We start from the raw sequence: 20,790 nt of genomic DNA, 5'->3' as shown, positions 1-20,790 counted from the left end.
TATTTAGTATGAGATTGCCATATTATCAGGGGAAAAACTTGTTTGTAACCCTTAAAACTGAAATTGTTCATCTATGGACTAGATTTTTATTTAGAGGTTGCTATTGTTTTGGGGGCAATGCCATCAGTAGTGCACCTACTAGCATGAGGGAAATAAAAAACAAAATTTGGGTTTTCCCCCTGTCATTTCAAGTTAAAAATAACAAAAATGTAATTGATTTTTCAGGTGGATGCACATCCCTACTATGAGTTACTGTATTTAAAACAAAGAATAAAAGCATCAATTTTTACCTCCTTTTTTAAAGAGTCATTCAGATCTTTCAAGGTGTCAAAAGATGACTTGAGCCGTTTGTTTTCTTTAATCTTTTCTTTAAGGGTTTCTAAAAGTTCCTTAACCTCTGCTTCATGTTGCTACAAAGAAACAAGTCAGTCTTAGAAAAACAAGATGACATAGAATGAATAATTTTTATATAAAAATATATTTTAAAAATATTAAATTTACATCCACAGACTAAAAATCCACATTTGATAACTTATCTGAATACAAAAACCCCCCACTAGAATCTCTCCAAACTTGTAGCCCTTTCAGGACCAAGGGACATATTTGTCCCATAACTTTAAAATCCTATAAATTTTGATTGGGATAGTCTACAGTTCTAAATTTGATATGTACGGATTCCATATGATACTACCTTTATGTAAACAAACTGGTTCCGACATTCATTCATTAGCGTCGTTGCTAGATTGACGAGAAGATTCACTTGCCACACTGTCCATAAGCCAGAAGTGTGATTTTTTTAAATAAAAATAATGATATTTCACAAAAAAAAATCAATTTTTTGGCATCTGCAAGCCCTTTTTACCATAAAAATGTCGTCAAAACCACAAAAATTGGCCTACGATCCTTATGGTCCTGAAAGGGTTATTAAGTATGCCCCCACAGCAGTATTTACTAGCGTCCATTTATCATTAAATCTGTGAACTAGTACAAGGGATTAGGTTTTTACCTCAATATTCTTTCCAGTAAATGGGTACAGTAGTCTCAATCATAGGTTTTATCCCCATACTCGTGGGGAAACTTGCAGAAGGTATCAAACAAAATTTCTTCAGCTCCACCTCTTTGTGTCACTGGGCAGTAACTTTCTCCCTCACTTCGTAACAAAGCAATGGATAACTTCTAAATAGAAGAAATAACTAGGAAGACATGGGGAACTCCCTAAGTCAATTTTGTTTTGCTTGGAAATCAAAACAAGTAATCAAATGGAAATATACCATAAGGTAGAACCTAACCACCCACCCAAGTGCAACAATCACTAACATTTATACAGAATTTCTTGCTTTTTATAAGCTTTTAAAAGAGAGAGACAAGCATCTGGAACGCCACCAAATGACTAAAATCTTAAGCAGGTGGACTCAGACAGGGTGGCTCATCCAAATTACTGTACCCGTTTACTAGAAAAAAGATTATCGAGGTAAGAACCTAATCTTCCCTTCCAGTGCAAAGGGTACAGTAGTCTGGACCATAGGGACGTATCAAAGCAGTCCCCCGGAATCTAGGGTGGGACAGATGAGCCTGCCTGAAGCACTAAGAACCCAAAAGCTGCGTCTTTCTGTGCCGCCATGCCCATTATGTAACACTCTGTAAAAATATGGAGTGTAGACCATGTAGCTGTCCTACAAATCTCAAGGTGATATAGCTCGAGACTCCTCCCATGACGAAATCACAAGTCTTGTGAAATGTGCCTTCAAAGAAATTGGTGGCCATGCAAATCCATCTTGAAGGCAGTCTTTCCCTGGCAACTATGGCTGGTCAATACAAGGGATGATCAGAGAGGCAAAGGGAATTTGTCACCTCAAGGTAATAGAGAAGAACTCTTCTAATATCCAGCAATGGCAAAGTCTCAACTCGCTTTTTCTGACCTGCAGCAGGCCTTCCTGACTGACATGTAATGCCAACACCACATTTGTCAAAGGAAGGCATGGTGTGAAGACACACACCAGCCTCTGTAAACCTGAGGCTCCGACACCCTCCTTGTCGAGGCAATAGATACCAAAAAAATTGTCTTCACAATCCGATCCATTAGTGATGAATCCTGTCAGGGTTCGTATGGGCCTCCATGAGGGCCCATAAGACAACTACATGTTGGAAATGGCTGTTACAAGGACGGGATGCAAACATAAAACTTAATGCTCCCTTCAGGAATCTGGCTATATCTGGATGAGCTCATGATCAGTTCAGTTCAGTTTAGTTTATTTGATATACTGCAAATCTAAAAACAAGTTTAAAATTTATGTGGTTTACTTTTTTTTTTCCATTATTTTTTATTTTCAAATTTTACATAAAGTGTACAAAATATTAAAATACAATTGATAAATACATAGTATCACTTTTATATCTAATACATTATATATCTAAATTTGATTTTCCCCCTCTCCCTCCCCCCACCCTTTTATTACTTTAATATAATATTTTTAATTTTCAAATTTTACATAAAATGTACAAAATATTAAATTACAATTGATAAATACACAATATCATTTTTATATCTAATACATCATATTCTAAATATATTTATATCCCCTCTCCCTCCCCCCACCCTTTTATTATTTTTCATTCATACATATTATATAACATATTATAACATATTATGTAAATATTATTTTCATTATCCCCCCTCTATGTGCGTCATAAAAAAGATACTTAAAAGAAGAAAAGAAGAAGAGAAATCTTAATATTTATTCATTGCAGTATTTTGTCAATGGCCCCCATATTTTTATGAATTTGGCATATGTCCCTCTTTGTATTGCTATTGTTCTTTCCATTTTAAATATGTGACATATTGTATTCCACCAAAATGTATAATTTAGGTTATTATAATTCTTCCAATTATTGGTTATATGTTGAATGGCAACCCCTGTCATTATTAATAAAAGCTTGTTATTTTCTGGTGAAATTTGACTATTTTTCCTCATCATCATTCCAAATAATACCGTATCATATGATATTGCTATATGATTTTCCATTAATTTGTTAATTTGTAGCCAAATTGAATTCCAAAAAGTTTTAATGTAGGGACAATGATAAAGTAAGTGATCTAATGTCCCTGGTTCTAGATTACAGTGCCAGCATTTATTGGACTTAGAACTGTCTAATTTTTGCAAACGTGTAGGGGTCCAAAAAGCTCTATGTAATAAAAAGAACCAAGTTTGTCTCATAGATGCTGACACTGTACATCCCATTCTCCAAGACCAAATTAGTGGCCATTGAGATGCATTAATCTGATGTCCAATCTCAATGCTCCAAATATCTCTTAGACCATTTTTTGGTTTTTTATTCAAATATCCAGATATTAATTTATACCACAATGCGGCTTGATGTCCTAGGAAGTCTGCTTGAAAACATAAGAACTTTAAACTATATTGATTATTTAATGTTTTCCATTCAGGGAACCCAACCTGAATGGCCTGCTTCAATTGCAACCATTTAAAACTTTGTGTTTTATTAAGACCAAATTTATGTTGCAATTGTGAAAAATCCAGCAGTTTACCTTCTGAAATAACATCGTCTAGAGATCTAATGCCTGCAATAATCCAGTTCTTCCAAAGGATTTGAGCTCCGCCTATTTTGATCTTGGAGTTTATCCATATAGATTGATTAGTTGATTTATTTATTGGGATAGGTGTTAATTTATCAATAAACCTCAATGTTTTCCAAGTATCCATTAATATTTTATTTTCTCTGTATCTTCTAGGTATGTTAATACTTGGCAAATGAACTAAATTTAGGGGAAACATAAGGCGCCATTCCAAATATAACCAATCCGGTGCATTATCCATAAGTTCTGGGAGGATCCAATACATACCCTGACGTAGAATATAGGCTTGATGGTACCTATAGAAATTTGGAAAATTTACCCCTCCCTCTTTAATTGATTTTTGCAAAGTTACTAAAGCTATTCTAGGTGTTTTACCAAGCCAAAGAAATTTTAAGTTTAAGGGGCAGGGAACAAATCAATAAAATATGACAAATTAATGAACAAGGCAAGACATAAATGAAACATATGGAAAAGCCAAGGAGGACTTGGCTATAATAATATCAAGGGTTCATAGCGGGAAGGAAGAAAACATTAAGGATTGGGAATGCATAATTATTCAGCAAAGGTAAATTTAACCATAAGACTGTGTGTTAAATGCTTGTGAAAAAATAAAAAGCTTAAAATTTGCGGACGACACCAAACTCTGCAGCAGGGTTAGAACCGAGGAAGAATATGAAGACCTATAACGGGACCTAAACAAACTGGAAGAGTGGGCAAATAAATGGCAAATGCGCTTTAATATAGAGAAATGCAAGGTCATGCATTTAGGGAAAAAGAACCCGACATTCAGCTACAAAATGGGGGGATCAGTACTAGGGGATAGTAACCTTGAAAAAGACTTGGGTGTGCTGGTAGATACAACAATGAAATCAACGGCACAATGTGCCGAAGCTCAAAGAAAGCAAACAGAATGTTGGGTATTATTAGGAAGGGCATTACAACCAGGACGAAGGAAGTCATCATGCTGCTGTATCGTGCGATGGTGCGCCCACATCTGGAGTACTGTGTCCAGTATTGGTCGCCGTACCTCAAGAAGGACATGGTGATACTTGAAAGGGTCCAGAGAAGAGCGACGAAATTGATAAAAGGTATGGAAAACCCTTCATATGCAGACAGGTTAGAAAGGCTGAGGCTCTTCTCCCTGGAAAAGCGGAGACTCAGAGGAGACATGATAGAGACTTTCAAGATCATGAAAGGCATAGAGAAGGTAGAAAGGGACAGATTCTTCAGACTACTGGGTACCACAAGTACAAGGGGGCACTCGGAGAAACTGAAAGGGGACAATTTTAGAACCAATGCTAGGAAGTTCTTTTTCACCCAGAGGGTGGTAGACACCTGGAATGCGCTTCCGGAGGTTGTGATAGGACAGAGTACACTACGGGGGTTCAAAGAAGGATTGGATAAATTCCTGAAGGATAGGGGGATTGAGGGATACAGATAGGGGCAGAGATATGTTATAGAAAGAGTATAGACAGAAGATAGGAGGGATTAAAGGGCTTAGGAAAGGATCACCGTACAGGTCATGGGCCTGATGGGCCGCCACGGGTGCGAACTGCTGGGCGTGATGGATCTCTGGTCTGACCCAGCGGAGGCAATTTCTTATGTTCTTAGAATTTCATGAATGAGCTTTCAGTGCAAAGAAAGAACGGAAGGAATCACCCTTTTTTTTCCCATTGTCAAAATCACAAGAGAGACTTCCCACCTGTACCTTCAGCAAACCAATCTCAAGGCCTTTCTGTAGTCTGTCCTGCAGAAACTGAATCCTCAAAAGAAAAGCAACCATCTGTACTGCACACAAGTGCTGAAATGTCTTCCATGCCTTAGCATAAGCCGCAACCACTGTTGGCTTTTTAGCCCATATGAGGGTAGAAATAACAGTCTCCAAATAACCTTTACACTCTAGGGCTGCACACTTAAGAACCATGCCATAATTTCAAAGCGTTCTGGACTTTCCAATGCAATTATCCACTGCAATAGAAGATCTAGATGCGTTGTAACCTGAGACACCTGTCCTGCTGCAGCCAAACTAGAGGTAATGAGACCATTCTAGAGTCACATGAACTACCAACCCGTGATGTTCTACTATTCATCGAAAGACCCAGCCTATAATTTGTCATAGGGAAAACCCATATAGCAGCTCTTGTGTGGACCAACATTTTAACAAGGTTCCCAGCTCAAATCTACGGCTTGAAGTTCCGAGAGACCTTCTTGTTGTCTGTTGACGCCATCAGATTGAAAATCAGTTACCTCTAGCATTTCACGGTACTGTTGAATGCCATCTGGAACCACTCTCCCAGATCTAGGGACTGGCGACTGAGATAGTCAGCCTATGCATTGCTCACTTCTGCAACATGAGTTGCCAATATGGCCTGCAGGTGAGCCTCTGCCCATCAGAATAACCATCGAGATTCCAGATTTAACGGAGCACTCCTGATGCCTCCCTGTCTGTTGATGTATGCCACCACTGTGGCATTATATGAGAAGACCCTGACCACCTGGCATTCCAGAATCACTTCCAATGCATGCAGCGCTAGACCAATAGCTCTTAGTTCCAAATCTGTCAATGGACCATTTTCTCTACGAGGGTAACCAGCGGCCCTGAATCTTACAATGACCTTCCCAGCTGTACGGATTGGCATCTGTCATCAATATCATCTAAGATGAGATGAAGAGGCAAGTCTTTGGATAGCAGCTCTGCCCAGAGCTACCTCTGTAAGTTTAGATGCGCTACCACCTTCCAGGTTAACAGCACCAGCGGGTCAACAGAGCATTGCTCTTGAGACATATATGAGCTTAGTCCTCCTCTGGTACCTGACCCATCTTCTTGTAATGTAATCCAACCTTGAACTGAATAAGTAAAGATGGAATAGAAAACCTGATTAACAAACATATTTACTGAATTATGTTAGTTCAAGGTTACCTGAATATAGTTCCCTTTGAGCTTCCAATAGATAGTATGAGCTAATACCACCCTTCTCAGTTTGTCCCACCTAAGCAGGATGCCATTATTTATTTATTTATAATATTTTTAACCCACTTAAACATAAGCGGTTTACAAAAATATATACATAATATCAAACAACATACAGAAGGTTTAAACAGATCCTTTACATTTATTACAACTTTATTCCTTAAATAGAAGCTTCTGTAAACAAAGTAGTCTTCAAAACCCTTTAAAATTTTAAAATATCAGAAAAGTGATCTTAGTGGTCCTGTCAATTTGTTAAAACTACTCTTACTCCTGAAATCACATTACAGTACTCCCCCGATATTTGCGGGGGTTCCGTTCCAGGAACCCCCATGAATCTTGGAAAAACTGTGATTACATTTTTTCATGGGGGAGACTGGAGAGGGCAGCGGAAGAGGCAGGAGAGCACAGCCGGAGCACCAGTGAGTGCCGGAAATCACTCGCTGTATGCTTCGACCACCTCTTCCTGCACTAAGTCAGGCCTTACCAATCAGGAGCTGCGTGTCAAAGCGTTTTGTGCATCCAAGCAAAGGGCCTCCCTCAATTGTTCGTAAGACTATAGTGTCAAGGTGCAGAAGGCAATGAGTAGATGTAATCAAGTTTCAAGTTTATTAGGATTTTATATACCGCCTATCAAGGTTATCTAAGTGTTTTTTACAATCAGGTACTCAAGCATTTTTCCCTCTCTGTCCCGGTGGGCTCACAATCTATCTAACGTACCTGGGGCTATGGAGGAGGATTAAGTGACTTACCCAGGGTCACAAGGAGCAGCGCGGGGTTTGAACCCACAACCCCAGGGTGCTGAGGCTGTAGATCCAACCATTGCGCCACACACACTGGTGCAATTGTCAATAGGTAACAAGAACTCCGCTTGCAAAGACAAAAAGGGTCATATCATCCCTTCATCTGAATATCTACTTATTGTATTTCGCTTAATGTCCAGCACTCGATTGTAAACCGCCTAGAAGTCGCAAGATTGTGGCGGTATAGAAGAATAAAGTTATTATTATTATTCATCTGTGATAACCTGATGGAGACTGCAGATACCCCGGGTCCGCCAATGTTGGAATACTCTAGTGCAGGGGTGTCCAACCTGCGGCCCCGTTAAGTATTTTGTGTGGCCCCAGTCTAGGGCGATGCAATGTTTTCCTCTGCTGCCCCTGGGTGTTTTCCGTCTTGCCAGCTCTCTCCTCTGTCTTGCTGCAGCGTTTGCGTGGCCCCAGAAAATTTTTTTTCTGCCAATGTGGCCCAGGGAAGCCAAAAGGTTGGTTCTAGAGGTATAAGGATTAATTTTTAATTATGAAGACGAGGACAGCATCTGAATTCAAGAAAGCATGGGATAGGCACATGGGATCTCTTAGGGAGAGGAGGCGATAATGGATACTGTGAAAGAACAGGCTGTATAGGCTATTTGGCCTTTTATCTACCAACGTATTTCTATGAGACTGTATATTCATGCAATGTTAACTCCACCCATCAAGACTTAGCAAAAAATAAGAACATAAGAACATAAGCAGTGCCTCTGCCGGATCAGACCACAGGTCCATCTTGCCCAGCAGTCCGCTCCCGCGGCGGCCAAAAACAGGTCAAGGCCTGTCTGAATCATCAGAAGGGGCTCCCTTGCCACCTTGGTTTCCCATTTAAGTTCTGCCCTCCTATCGAAGTCCTAGCCCTCCGGTCTTGCACATGTACGACCAGGTTGGTTTACTCAGTACCCCACGATCCCTCTATCCCTCAGGAATCCATCCAATCCCTGCTTGAATCCCTGTACCGTACTCTGTCATTGAAATTGCTGTATAGGCACATGGGATCTCTTAGGGAGAGGAGGCGATAATGGATACTGTGAAAGAGCAGGCTGTATAGGCTATTTGGCCTTTATCTACCAACATGTTTCTATAAGGCTGTATATTCATGCAATCCATCAAGACTTAGCAAAAAATGTCATTGAAATTGCTAAAAACTTCTGCAACCATCATTTTGCAACAGCAGCTCTGAAAAGAATGGGTTGAACCAAGCTAACACTTGCACAAGATATTAGATGGAACACTGAAGTGGACTGTTTTGAGCAGTATATCAAGAACTGGCCTAATATGATGACATCTGTTAGTAAATATTAAGATTATACCATCAAGAATGAGTCTGAAGAAAACCATGATTTAAATAAAGTCTTTATGATTAGTGATTAAAAAAAAAAAAAAAAAAAATTCACCCTGGTTCTCAGCCTGCTCTTCTAATCCATTTGGTTACTCCTACTTGAAAACCTGTTTCAGCATAGCAGAGAATAATTATTCAGGGTATATCCGAGATATCGGGCACTGTCAATCAATGAAGATATGGAATTTTCCCCAACCATTTTACAGTAAAGACTATACCTCTTTCAGGATGACAAGTTTGGCATGGACAGCCTCTTCTACTCCTCTTATTTTATTTAAAGCAGTTTGATGTCGCAAAAGTAATGCTTCTCGTTCATTTAATACATGCTCTCGCTTTTTAAGTTGTAGGGAATACTCACGGTGTGCTGCACTTTCTTTCTGTATATGAAACCAAAAGGGGAAAGAAAAATGAATTAAAGACAATTTTACAAATTAAATCCACTCTCTTTTATCAATGTGTCAGTCCTTTCCTACATGGCTATCTATTTTAGTTGTTAAAATATAGGGCTCAAAACAAAGCACAGCCATATTCAATGAGGAAAATGTTTTTGGTTGACAAGCAGGATTGAGTAAGGCACAAAAGTAATGTGAGATGGATGATGTAATCTAATAGTGCCTGGTCAGAATTGCTCTCCCAGAGCTCAGAACCTTACTCAGTTCTATGCAGCCCTTCTCATCTGTAGCAGTCTTCTCTGCACTTTGGTTTTTGTTTTGTCTGCTCAGCCAAATGTACCTGAAACAAATCACTCTGATTAAAACTTATAACTGCTTGTTATTATATAAGATATAGGTGGGATGGGATTGGATAATATGATATTTGATAACTGATTTAGTGTTATTGGGTGGGGTGGGTGGGAAGGGATTCTTTTCTACTTTAATGATTATAAGTAAGATTGTCAAGTGATTTGTAAAAATTATTTTGATTATTATACACTTGTTGTAAGAGATGAAAATGAATAAAGATTTACAAACAAAAACTTATAACTGCCCTTTTTTTCAATACTCTTTCATCATCTCTGACTTTCTTTCATGTTTTAAAAAGAAACAAGACTGTCTCTCCAAAATCAAGATTTCACCCTTGCCTGCAGCAGAAAATCCAACTATATACCAGACATGCCTCTTATGCCAGGATCCAGACCATGATCAGGATTGTAACATTGTGCTCAATGTTATTATGAGCACAAATATAAGTCTTAATTAGCTGTGGAAATATTCTAAGCCAAGAAGAAGCTATTAGATAAACTACACAAGAAACTCTGTGCAGAAGACAACTACTCCTGAACAGACTGGTCAAGAATATTCCATGAAAATGTCTTCAGCAGTGCGCTCAGGGAGGATAAGGCCATAGTGAAGAGACTGAATGAATCCTTTGCTTCGTTCTTTACGGAAAAAGATGTAAGAGATTTACCTGAACCGTAAATGGTTTTCAAGGGTGATGATGTGGAGGAACTGAAAGTACATCTTCCAGATTCACTGGGATTTCTAAACCATATCAACAAGTTAAAAAGTGATAAATCACCTGGACATCCCAGGGTACTAAAATAGCTCAAATATGAAATTGCGGACCTGCTATTAGTGATCTGTAATCTGTTGCTAAAATAGTCTGTAGTACCTGAAGATAGGAGGGTGGTCAATATTACACCAATTTTTAAAAAGGGGTCCAGGGGAGATCTGGGAAATTACAGACCAGTAAGCCCGACATTCAGTGCATGGCAAAATAGTGGAAACTAAAATGATAAAAAATAAAATTGAGGAACACAGACAAACATAATTTAATGGGACAGAGTCAGCATGGGTTCAGCAGTGGGAGATCTTGCCTCACTAATTTGCTTGACTTCTTTGAAGGTGCGAATAAACATGTGGATAAAGGCAAGTCGGTTGATGTAGTGTATCTAGATTTTCAGAAAGCTTTTCACAAAGTTCCTAATGAGAAGCTCCTGAGAAAATTAAAAAGTCATGGGATAGGTGGCAAAGTTCAGTTATGGATTAGGAATTGGTTATCGAATAGAAAACAGGGTAGGCATTTATCATATGACACAATTTTATTTGGCATGCTGATGAGAGCTAAGCCTCAAATATCTGCTAATAATAATAAGCTTTTGATGATATTGACAGGAGTTGCCATTCAACAAATAACGTATAACTGGAAAGACTGTACAAGGTTGAATAATTATTTCTGGTGGAATTCAGTATGTCATGTGTTTAAAATGGAAAGAGCGTTGGCAGTTCAAAAAGGTTACTATAATAAATTTAAGGATATGTGGGGGCCATTTTTAAATTATTCTAATGAATAATTTATACTTTTCCCAACTTTAATTCTTACATGTGGATCAGGGGGGGGGTGGATTTCTATTAATAATATATATGAATGATAAGATATTATATTCATGTGGTATATTTTTTGTTGTATATGGAAGTGGGAGGGGGTGGGGGTTATATCTTTTTGTTGTATGATATGATAGATTTTCAAATGATATTGTATTCTAATTGTTTGATATTTACTGTACACTTGTTGTGAATTATATAATGAATAAAGAATTAAAAAAAAAAAAAGAATAGAAAACAGGGTAGGGTTAAATGGTCATTTTTCTCAATGATGGAGAGTAAACAGTGGAGTGCCGCAAGGATCTCTACTGGGACCAATGCTATTTAACTTATTTATAAATGATCTGAAAATTAGAATGAGCAAGTTGATTAAATTTACAGATGACACTAAACTGTTAGTTGTTAAAATGCATGCAGATTGCAGGCAGACCTTAGGAAGCTGGAAGACTGGGCACCCAAGTAGCAGATGAAATTTAATGTAGATAAATGCAAAGTAATGCACCTTGGGAAGAATAACCCAAATCACAGTTACCAGACACTAGGGTCCACCTTGAGAGTCAGTGCCCAAGAAAAAGATTTGGGTGTCATTGTAGACAATACAATGAAACCTTCCGCTCAATGTGTGGTGGCGGCTAAAAAAGCAAACGAGATGCTAGGAATTATTAAAAAAGGGATGGTCAACAAGACTAAGAATGCTATAATGCAGCTGTATCACTCCATGGTGCGACCACACCTGGAGTATTGTGTTAAATTCTGGTCTCCTTATCTGAAGAAAGATATAGTGACACTAGAAAAAGGTTCAAAGAAGAGTAACCAAGATAATAAAGGGGATGGAACTCTTGTATTAGGAAAGACTAAAAAGGTTAGGGATCTTCAGCTTGGAAAAGTCGGCTGAGGGGAAGATATAATTGAAGTCTACAAAATCCTGAGTAGAGTAGAATGGGTACATCAAAAATAACAAACACTCGAAGTTACAGGGAAATACTTTTAAAACCAATAGGAGGAAATATTTTTTAATTCAGTCTAATGTCTTAAAACAACAAATGACACATGCTTTTGGCTTGTCATGCTCCAACAGACAGAAAGATAGGTCTATTTATAGCCCATACATTTGGGAACTCTCATAACCGATTATCACTTCATAAATGTCAGGGAACTTAAAGTGAAACCCCCCCCTAAAAAACAAGCATACACCATGTTGAGGAAATAGAGGAAACAAGACACAAAATAGTGGGTTTGCACAGTTCAACAATAATTTACCAAAGACATTTCAGCGAATGACGAAAGGAAAGGATAAACAGACATGCACTACCTCCGCTGTATGTAAATCTATCATGTATATCTATTGTAAGTGTCCTGAAACCTGATTAGCTAGTGAAGTCCCAAGGACTGAGCTGAGAACCACTGCAGCCACAGTGACCTCTTGAAGTCTGCTTTACTGAATACTAGCTGCATAACAGCTACATAGTCCTCTCTTCATACTTTCACTGCACAGTGTATGGACCAAGCTTCAGCAAAGTGCCTTTGGCCAAGCATTGCTGGCTTATTTATGCCTATGACCTAACAATTCTCAAAACGGACTGTGCAGGCTGCTCAAAAAGGTTAAGACAATTGAAGATTGAGAAGCTTTAAGCATGGGAGTCACACATCTGTATATCGGACACAATCCTCTCTGTCAACAGAAAAGCAAAATTGTTTATCTATAATAGGCATTTTCCATAGAAAGCAGGATTGATAAGGCATACAGTCCCTCCCCAGCTCCCTAAGAACGGTCAGCTTTGAACTAACTGAGAAGGTAAGCGCACTGCACGAAGGAAGAGCCTAGATAGCACAGTTACTTACCGTAACAGTTGTTATCCAGGGACAGCAGGCAGATATTCCCACACATGGGTGACGTCACCGACGGAGCCCCGCAGCGGACAGCCTCGAAAGCAAACTTGCTTGAAGATCTCGATTTTTCGAGGACTGCACCGCGCCTGCGCGCGTGCCTTCCCGCCCGAACTAGGGGGCGCATCTCCTGAGAGGATCCTCAGTTCAGATACCTAGCCAAGAAGCCAACCAGGGGAGGTGGGAGGGTTGTGGGAATATCTGCCTGCTGTCCCTGGATAACAACTGTTACGGTAAGTAACTGTGCTTTATCCCAGGACAAGCAGGCAGCATATTCCCACACATGGGTGACCTCCAAGCTAAGTAAAAAGGGATGGAGGGAAGTTGGCAATTTACGAAAAAAGATTTTGCAAAACAGATTGGCCAAAGTGGCCATCCCTCCTGGATAAGGTATCCAGACAATAATGAGAGGTGAAAGTATGAACTGAGGACCAAGTGGCAGCCTTGCAGATTTCCTCAATAGGAGTTGATCGGAGGAAAGCTACAGATGCCGCCATAGCTCTAACTTTGTGGCCCGTCACTCGACCTTGCAGAGGAAGACCAGCCTGAGCATAGCAGAAAGAAATGCAAGCAGCCATCCAGTTGGAGATGATGCGCTTTGATATAGGACGTCCCAACCTATTCGGATCAAATGAGATGAAAAGTTGAGGAGATGTTCTGTGCATTTGCGTGCGTTGGAGGTAGAAAGCCAAGGCACGTTTACAATCCAGTGTATGAAGGGACGCTTCTCCAGGATGAAAATGAGGCTTTGGAAAAAATACAGGTAGAACAATAGACTGATTGATGTGAAATTCTGAAACAACTTTAGGCAAGAATTTAGGATGAGTACGGAGTACCACCTTGTCATGATGAAAAACTGTGAAAGGTGGATCTGCAACCAAAGCTTGTAACTCACTGACTCGTCGAGCAGATGTGAGAGCAATCAGGAACACAGCTTTCCAAGTGAGATACTTGAGATGAGCTTTGTCAAGCGGTTCAAAAGGAGGCTTCATAAGTTGAGCTAAAACAACATTGAGATCCCAAACCACTGGAGGTGGTTTAAGTGGTGGATGGAGATTTAGAAGTCCTTTCATAAAGCGAGAAACCATAGGATGTGCAGAAAGAGGTTTTCCATCGAGAGGCTGATGGAAAGCAGCTATAGCACTAAGATGGACTCGAATAGATGTAGTTTGAAGTCCAGATTGTGACAAATGAAACAAGTAGTCCAGAACTGATGCTAAGGAGGACGAGATAGGTTGTAAGTGATGAGTAGAACACCAAGTAGAAAATCTAGTCCACTTCTGGCCATAACATTGTCTAGTTGATGGCTTTCTGGAAGCAAGTAATATATCTCAGACTGAGAAAATTGAGGAAAGTCTGTTATGCAGAAAGGTACCAAGCTGTTAAGTGTAGAGACTGCAGATTGGGATGAAGCAAGGATTCTTGACTTTGCGTGAGTAGAGAAGGAAATATTGGCAGAAGTAGAGGCTCCCTGGTGCTGAGTTGAAGTAGAAGGGAGAACCAAGGTTGCCTGGGCCACCGAGGAGCTATTAGAATCATGGTGGCATGTTCTGACTTCAGTTTGACTAGAGTCTTGAGAATCAGAGGAAACGGAGGAAAGGCATAAAGGAACTGATTCCTCCAGTCCAGTAGAAACGCATCCGCTTCGAGATGTTGAGGAGCGTAAATGCGGGAGCAAAATTGAGGCAGCTTGAAGTTGAGAGGCGATGCAAACACATCTATCTGCGGAGTTCCCCAACAAAGATTTGGTGAAGAGTAGGAGAATTGAGCGTCCATTCGTGAGGTTGTAGAAGGCGACTCAATTTGTCCGCCAAATAATTGTGTTGACCCTGAATGTAAACAGCCCTGAGGTAGAGGTTGTGAAGAATTGCCCAATGCCACAATTTCAGAGCTTCTTGACACAGGGAATGAGATCCCGTCCCTCCCTGTTTGTTGACATAATACATGGCTACCTGGTTGTCGGTACGTACAAGAAGCACCATGTCGTGAAGGAGATGTTGAAAAGCTTTGAGAGCATAGAATATCGCTCTGAGTTCCAACAGATTGATATGACACCGACGGTCTGTTTGAGTCCATAGACCCTGAGTACGAAGACCGTCCACATGAGCTTCCCATGCATACGTTGACGAGTCGGTTGTGAGGACTTTCTGATGAGGAAGAGGGTGGAACAGTAAGCCTCTTGAAAGATTCAAAGAGAGCATCCACCAACGGAGAGACCTCCGCAATGAAGGAGTTATGGAAATCAGTCGAGCTGGTGGATCCATGGTTTGCTGCCATTGGGATGCCAGTGTCCATTGAGGAATACGAAGGTGAAGTCTGGCAAAAGGAATCACATGAACTGTAGAAGCCATGTGACCGAGCAGAACCATCATCGTTCGTGCTGGAACAGTTGAAAGGTGGAAGACTTGTTGAGAAATCTGAAGAAGGGCGGCCTGACGTGGTTGTGGAAGGTAGGCTCTCAGATTGATAGTGTCCAGAGTTGCTCCTATGAACTGGAGAGACTGAGAGGGAGTCAATTGAGATTTGGGAAAGTTGATGTGAAATCCCAAACTTTGTAGAAAAAGAATAGTCTGTTGGGTCGCTGCAATAACCCCTGAAAAAGAGGGAGCTTTGATGAGCCAGTCGTCGAGGTATGGAAATACTTGGAGACCCTGGTTGCGAAGAGCTGCAGCCACCACCACGAGACATTTTGTTAAAACTCTGGGAGAAGAAGCCAATCTGAAGGGGAGAACTCGGTACTGCAGATGAAGGTTTCCTACTTGAAATCTGAGGTACTTGCGAAATGCTGGATGAATAGGGATATGAGTATACGCCTCTTTGAGATCGAGGGAACACATCCAATCCCCTTGATCCATTAAGGAATATAAAGTTGGCAGAGTGAGCATTCAAAATTTCTCTTTGACTACATATTTGTTGAGAGCTCTGAGATCTAGGATCGGTTGCAAATCCCCCGTCTTTTTGGGAACTAGAAAATAACGGGAATAGAATCCCAAGTTCCTTTGTGGAAGAGGGACTTCCTCCACAGCTCGCAGGCGAAGCAGAGCCCGAGCTTCTTGAAGAAGAAGGGGAAGGTGCGACTGATCGGAAGGACACTCTCTTGGATGGCGATCTGGAGGCACCTGCAGCAACTGAAGAGAGTATCCCTCTCGTAGGATGGAAAGCACCCAGAGATCTGATGTAATGAGCTCCCACTGGTGATAAAATGTGGACAGACGACCTCCTATGGGGAGGGGAGAATTTGGAAACAGAGAAATTGGAATGCTCAGGCTGAGACTGTCAAAAAGACTGAGCTGGTTTGGTGGCAGCAGGAGTTTGAGACTTTTGCTGGCGCTGTTGTTGAGGAGGACGACGAGGAGGAGGCCTGGAAAAAGCAGGAGTCGTTTTTTTGAGGATAACGACGTGGAGTCTGTTTAAAACCTCTAGTTGGTGCAGGTTTGGGTTTTGGTCGAATGAGGGAAGCAAAAGAGCGTTCATGTTCTGAGAGACGCTTAGTAGCTGCTTCAATAGAGTCATTGAACAATTCGTTACCCTGACAAGGTAAATTCGCCAATCGATCTTGAAGATTGGGATCCATGTCAACAATACGTAACCATGCTAAACGACGCATGGCAGATACTCGAGACGATAGTTCAAAAGCGTCATATGAGGCTTGTAACATGAAGAGTCTTAAATGAGAAAGAGTCTTGAGAATGAGTTTGAATTCAGAAAGATGAGTTGTGGAGATATCCGGGTAAAAAGTTGGTAATATCTTCAGAAAGTGGTTGAAGTAAGATGTAAATATGTAGCTATAATTAAGAACTCTATTTGCCATCATAGAGTTCTGGTATAAACGGCGACCAAACTTATCCATGGTACGACCTTCTCTGCCTGGAGGAACTGAAGCGTAGATTTTAGAAGGATGTGCTTTCTTCAAAGATGATTCCACTACCAGGGATTGATGAGAAAGTTGAGATTTTTCATAACCTTTACATGGAACTGTTCGATAACGAGATTCCAATTTAGATGGAATGGCAGTGATTGAATAAAGAGTCTCCATGTTACGAACAAAGGTTTGTTTGAGAACAGGAGTCATGGATAAACATAGTGACTCTTTAGGTGGATGAGGAAGCTCCATATCTGCTAAATATTCAGGAGTATATTTAGAATCAGAATGAAGATCTAGTTTAAGAGCTTGTCCCATATAAGAACATAAGCAGTGCCTCCGCTGGGTCAGACCACAGGTCCATCTTGCCCAGCAGTCCGCTCCCGCGGCGGCCCGAACAGGTCACGGCCTGTCTGAGTCACCAGAAGGGGCCCCCTTGCCACCTTGGTTTCCCATAGAGTCTTATCTTCCCATCGAAGTCCTAACCCTCTGGTCTTGCACATGCACGACCTGGTTGGATTTCTATACTTATTACTTGGTTTGCTTTCTATACCTGTGTTACATCCCAGCACCTCTCTCAGTATCCCACGATCCCCCTATCCCTCAGGAATCCGTCCAATCCCTGTTTGAATCCCTGTACCATACTCTGCCTGATCACTTCCTCCGGTAGCGCATTCCAAGTGTCCACGACCCTTTGGGTGAAGAAAAACTTCCTTGCATTTGTTCTGAACCTATCTCCCTTCAGTTTCTCCGAATGCCCCCTCGTGCCTGTTGACCCCTTCAGCCTGAAGAATCTGTCCCTATCCACCCTCTCTATGCCCCTCATAAATTTGGCAAATGAAATGGATTTGGAATCAGATGCTTCCTCAGGAGACACACTGCGAGATCTAGGAAGTGCTGAGTATGAAGGAGAAGCCTCTCTGGAATATGGTGACAGTGGTTCCGAGTCAAGGCGTAGAGTCACCAAAGAAGCTGCACTGTGAGGTGGAGTAAGAGAATGTTTTCTCTTAAGGCTCCTGGATGGAGAAGTACCAGGTGTACGTGGTACTGAATGAGTCGAGGTCTAAGGTGAAGTGTCTCGACGAGCCGGCTTCGACGGAGGAGTCTTCGGTCGAGAAGGACTTCGAGTTGATGCTCGATGGTGTCGGGATCTGTGCTTCGACTTCGAAGAATGCGGCAGAGAAGTCTCGGTATCCAAAGCCGAAGACTCCCTCCGAAGCTTAGAAGCACTATGTCTCGAAGGCTTCGACCGGTGCTTCGGAGGGGGTGAGTCCGGAGAAGAATCAGATGAAGGTATTCTTTTCGGTGTCCGGGATCGGCCTCGAGATACTGGATGCTCCGGTTGGGTGACAGGCTGATCCACCCGAGGCAAGGTCGAGGACGGGACCAATTGAGCCACTAAAGAGAAAATCTGTGTGGTCAGTATAGATTTTAGCATGTCCTCCAGCATCGGCACCGAGACAGAAGGTTCTGATCTCGTAGGTGCAGCAGTACGCTCCGAAGAGGGCGACCTCGAAGGTGAGTATTCCCTTATCTTGGAGGTACGCTTGGAAGATGGACGTGCAGAGGACTCTGGTGGCTTCTTGGGTACGGTACCTGAAAGAGAACCCGGAGAGTTACCCCCCATGGAAGACTTCACTGAGGACACCGTCTTCGAGGGAACCGAGGCAGGCAAGGTCGAGGCCTTCGAGACCGAAGCTCCAGCCGGAACTTGGGTCGAAGCCTTCGAGACCGTGGTCGTCGATGTTGTCGGAGTCGAAGCCTTCGATACCGGGGCAGCCGCCGAGGTCGAAGTCGAATCCGAAGGTTGCTCCATGTCTCCGAAAAGTTGAAAAAATTGGGCGCACCTGCGTCGAAAAGCCCGTGGAGTGAGAGTGAAGCAACGATGACAATCTTCTGGGGAATGGGAAGGACCCAGGCACTGTAGACAGCGACAGTGGGGATCGGTGACCGAAATCACACGATTACACTGACGACAACGTTTAAACCCGGTGAGAGGCCGGGACATAGAAAAAATAAAGTCCATGTCGAACGGAAGGAGCAATTGGGCCTAGGCCCAAGGCTCACCGGCCAGACTAGCGTAAAAAAGAGAAACAAAAATTTTAATTTTTTTTTTTTTTTTGATAAAGGAGAAATAAATTAGAGCACAGCGACCGAACTTTGTGAAAAAAAAAAAAAAAAAAGAAACAGCCGCGGTGAAGAGAAGGCAAAAGTGCTGCAGAGCTGAAGAAAAACGTGTCTTCTTGTCTCCGCGGAATTAAACGAACTGAGGATCCTCTCAGGAGATGCGCCCCCTAGTTCGGGCGGGAAGGCACGCGCGCAGGCGCGGTGCAGTCCTCGAAAGATCGAGATCTTCAAGCAAGTTTGCTTTCGAGGCTGTCTGCTGCGGGGCTCCGTCGGTGACGTCACCCATGTATGGGAATATGCTGCCTGCTTGTCCTGGAATAAATTATCTTTACACTAAGTTCTGAGCTCTGGGAAAGCAGTTCCATCCTGGTGCCAGCACATGGCGTCACTCACTTGTGTACCTTATCAATTCCATTGTCAATAGAAAACATCTATTACAGATGAACATACTTCTATCCCTTCATGTACATAACTGCTAATTTAATAAATGTTAGTACACACCTTACCTTGTAAGTATCAGCCTTGAATTCAGTTCTCATATTTAACTGCCTTTCAAATATTACACTTAAGGCATTTTCCTGAATTCTTTTAGCATGTGAAGACACATTCAGTGTATGATCTTCTTGCTCACTGCTATGGCCAAATAGGTAGATATGAACTTAAATACAGTGGAAAGCATAGAGATAATGTATAATCTCATCAAGCTTTATAAGGTCACAAAAGATTAATACACAGCAGTGCTCTCCACATCTAAACCATTATACAGGTGAAACAAGTAAATGGTTCATATACTAAATATCAAGGTAGTTCATTCCCTAGAAATGACTGTACGGTCAAATTATAGAGATGAAGAATTAATGCCCATGTTCCTTAGTCTGAAGGGCAGTATGGCATAACATTCAGGATTCCAGAGCAATGAAGAGAGATACAAGAGTGCAAAGAAAGCAAGAATACAAATCATAGCAGCATTTTGCATTAAAAAAAACAACACAAAAAAAAAACAACTAGTACATTGTGTTCTCAAGATGGTATTACTTCTTCTAAGCATGTTAAAACTGACTGACTGGTACAAGGGGCAGTCAGTTTTAACATACACATCCACACATTGCAATTCTTACCTGGAGTTTTTGGTTTATCAGAAGCAACTCATCGTAAATACTGCTCACATTAAAAGCCAAATCACTGCGAGTGCCCTGCCTCCTTGCATTCTTCTTTATTATCACTGGACTGTTTTCAGTAGAATGCTCAGTATACGTTACAGTGTTTGCAGCCAAATGGGATGGCAAAGTGATATCTTTGAAATAAGGAAATGGTGTTGAAAATGGTAGAACCTAATTTTTTCTTCATATACAACAATACAAATGAGAAAACAAATTAAGCTCAGAGTCTATAAAATTTTTCATATTTGATCTTATTAAAAATGTTAGACCTTGTTAAAATAAAAAGCAAGAATCAAGAATCAGTGTTACATTAATGATTTCCCAGATTACACAATTCATACCTGTATGTTTAAGGATATAAGAGCTTTCAGAAATCAAAACAGAAAACATACAAATAAACCAAGACAGTCTTTATATTTAGATTAGGTACAGAGAAACATTTCACATACCTATGGCATTTGTTTGAAATAGATATCAAGTTATCAATCTTACCTGTTTCTGTATTGACCTGTGTCCATGTATCATGAATTTTGTCTGTTCTATAATCAAAGTCAACTAATCCATTGCCTGGATCTATCTTATTTGAACACATCTTTTTTGGAATACTGAAAATAAGAAATGGCAATCAGATAAAAAATGTAGCTTGCCCTTATTGATAAAGATTCCTGTGTTATCTAAAGCAGTTCCACAGAAAACTAGCATAATAATCTTAA

General features: G+C 41.0%; 1 protein-coding gene across 3 annotated transcripts in view; it reads right to left on the bottom strand.

The window, feature by feature from the left end:
- CCDC138 (coiled-coil domain containing 138) overlaps positions 1 to 20,790 on the bottom strand; it is a 138,497-nt gene that overhangs the window by 62,241 nt on the left and 55,466 nt on the right. The window contains exons 4-7 of one of the 3 annotated variants that reach the window (XM_033949941.1): positions 20,570 to 20,682; positions 20,036 to 20,211; positions 8,936 to 9,094; positions 291 to 410 (exon numbers count right to left, since the gene is read on the bottom strand). In XM_033949941.1, coding sequence (XP_033805832.1) covers positions 291 to 410; positions 8,936 to 9,094; positions 20,036 to 20,211; positions 20,570 to 20,682 — 568 coding nt within the window. Of the gene's footprint in view, positions 1 to 290; positions 411 to 6,210; positions 7,270 to 7,590; positions 8,053 to 8,935; positions 9,095 to 20,035; positions 20,212 to 20,569; positions 20,683 to 20,790 lie in introns of those variants that run through there. The other 2 variants (XM_033949943.1, XM_033949942.1) reach the window with 2 other exon arrangements.

The sequence above is a fragment of the Geotrypetes seraphini genome, chromosome 6 (genome assembly GCF_902459505.1).
Source record: "Geotrypetes seraphini chromosome 6, aGeoSer1.1, whole genome shotgun sequence".
NCBI classification, from domain to species: domain Eukaryota; kingdom Metazoa; phylum Chordata; class Amphibia; order Gymnophiona; family Dermophiidae; genus Geotrypetes; species Geotrypetes seraphini.
This window is presented reverse-complemented; position numbering and strand designations above follow the sequence as displayed.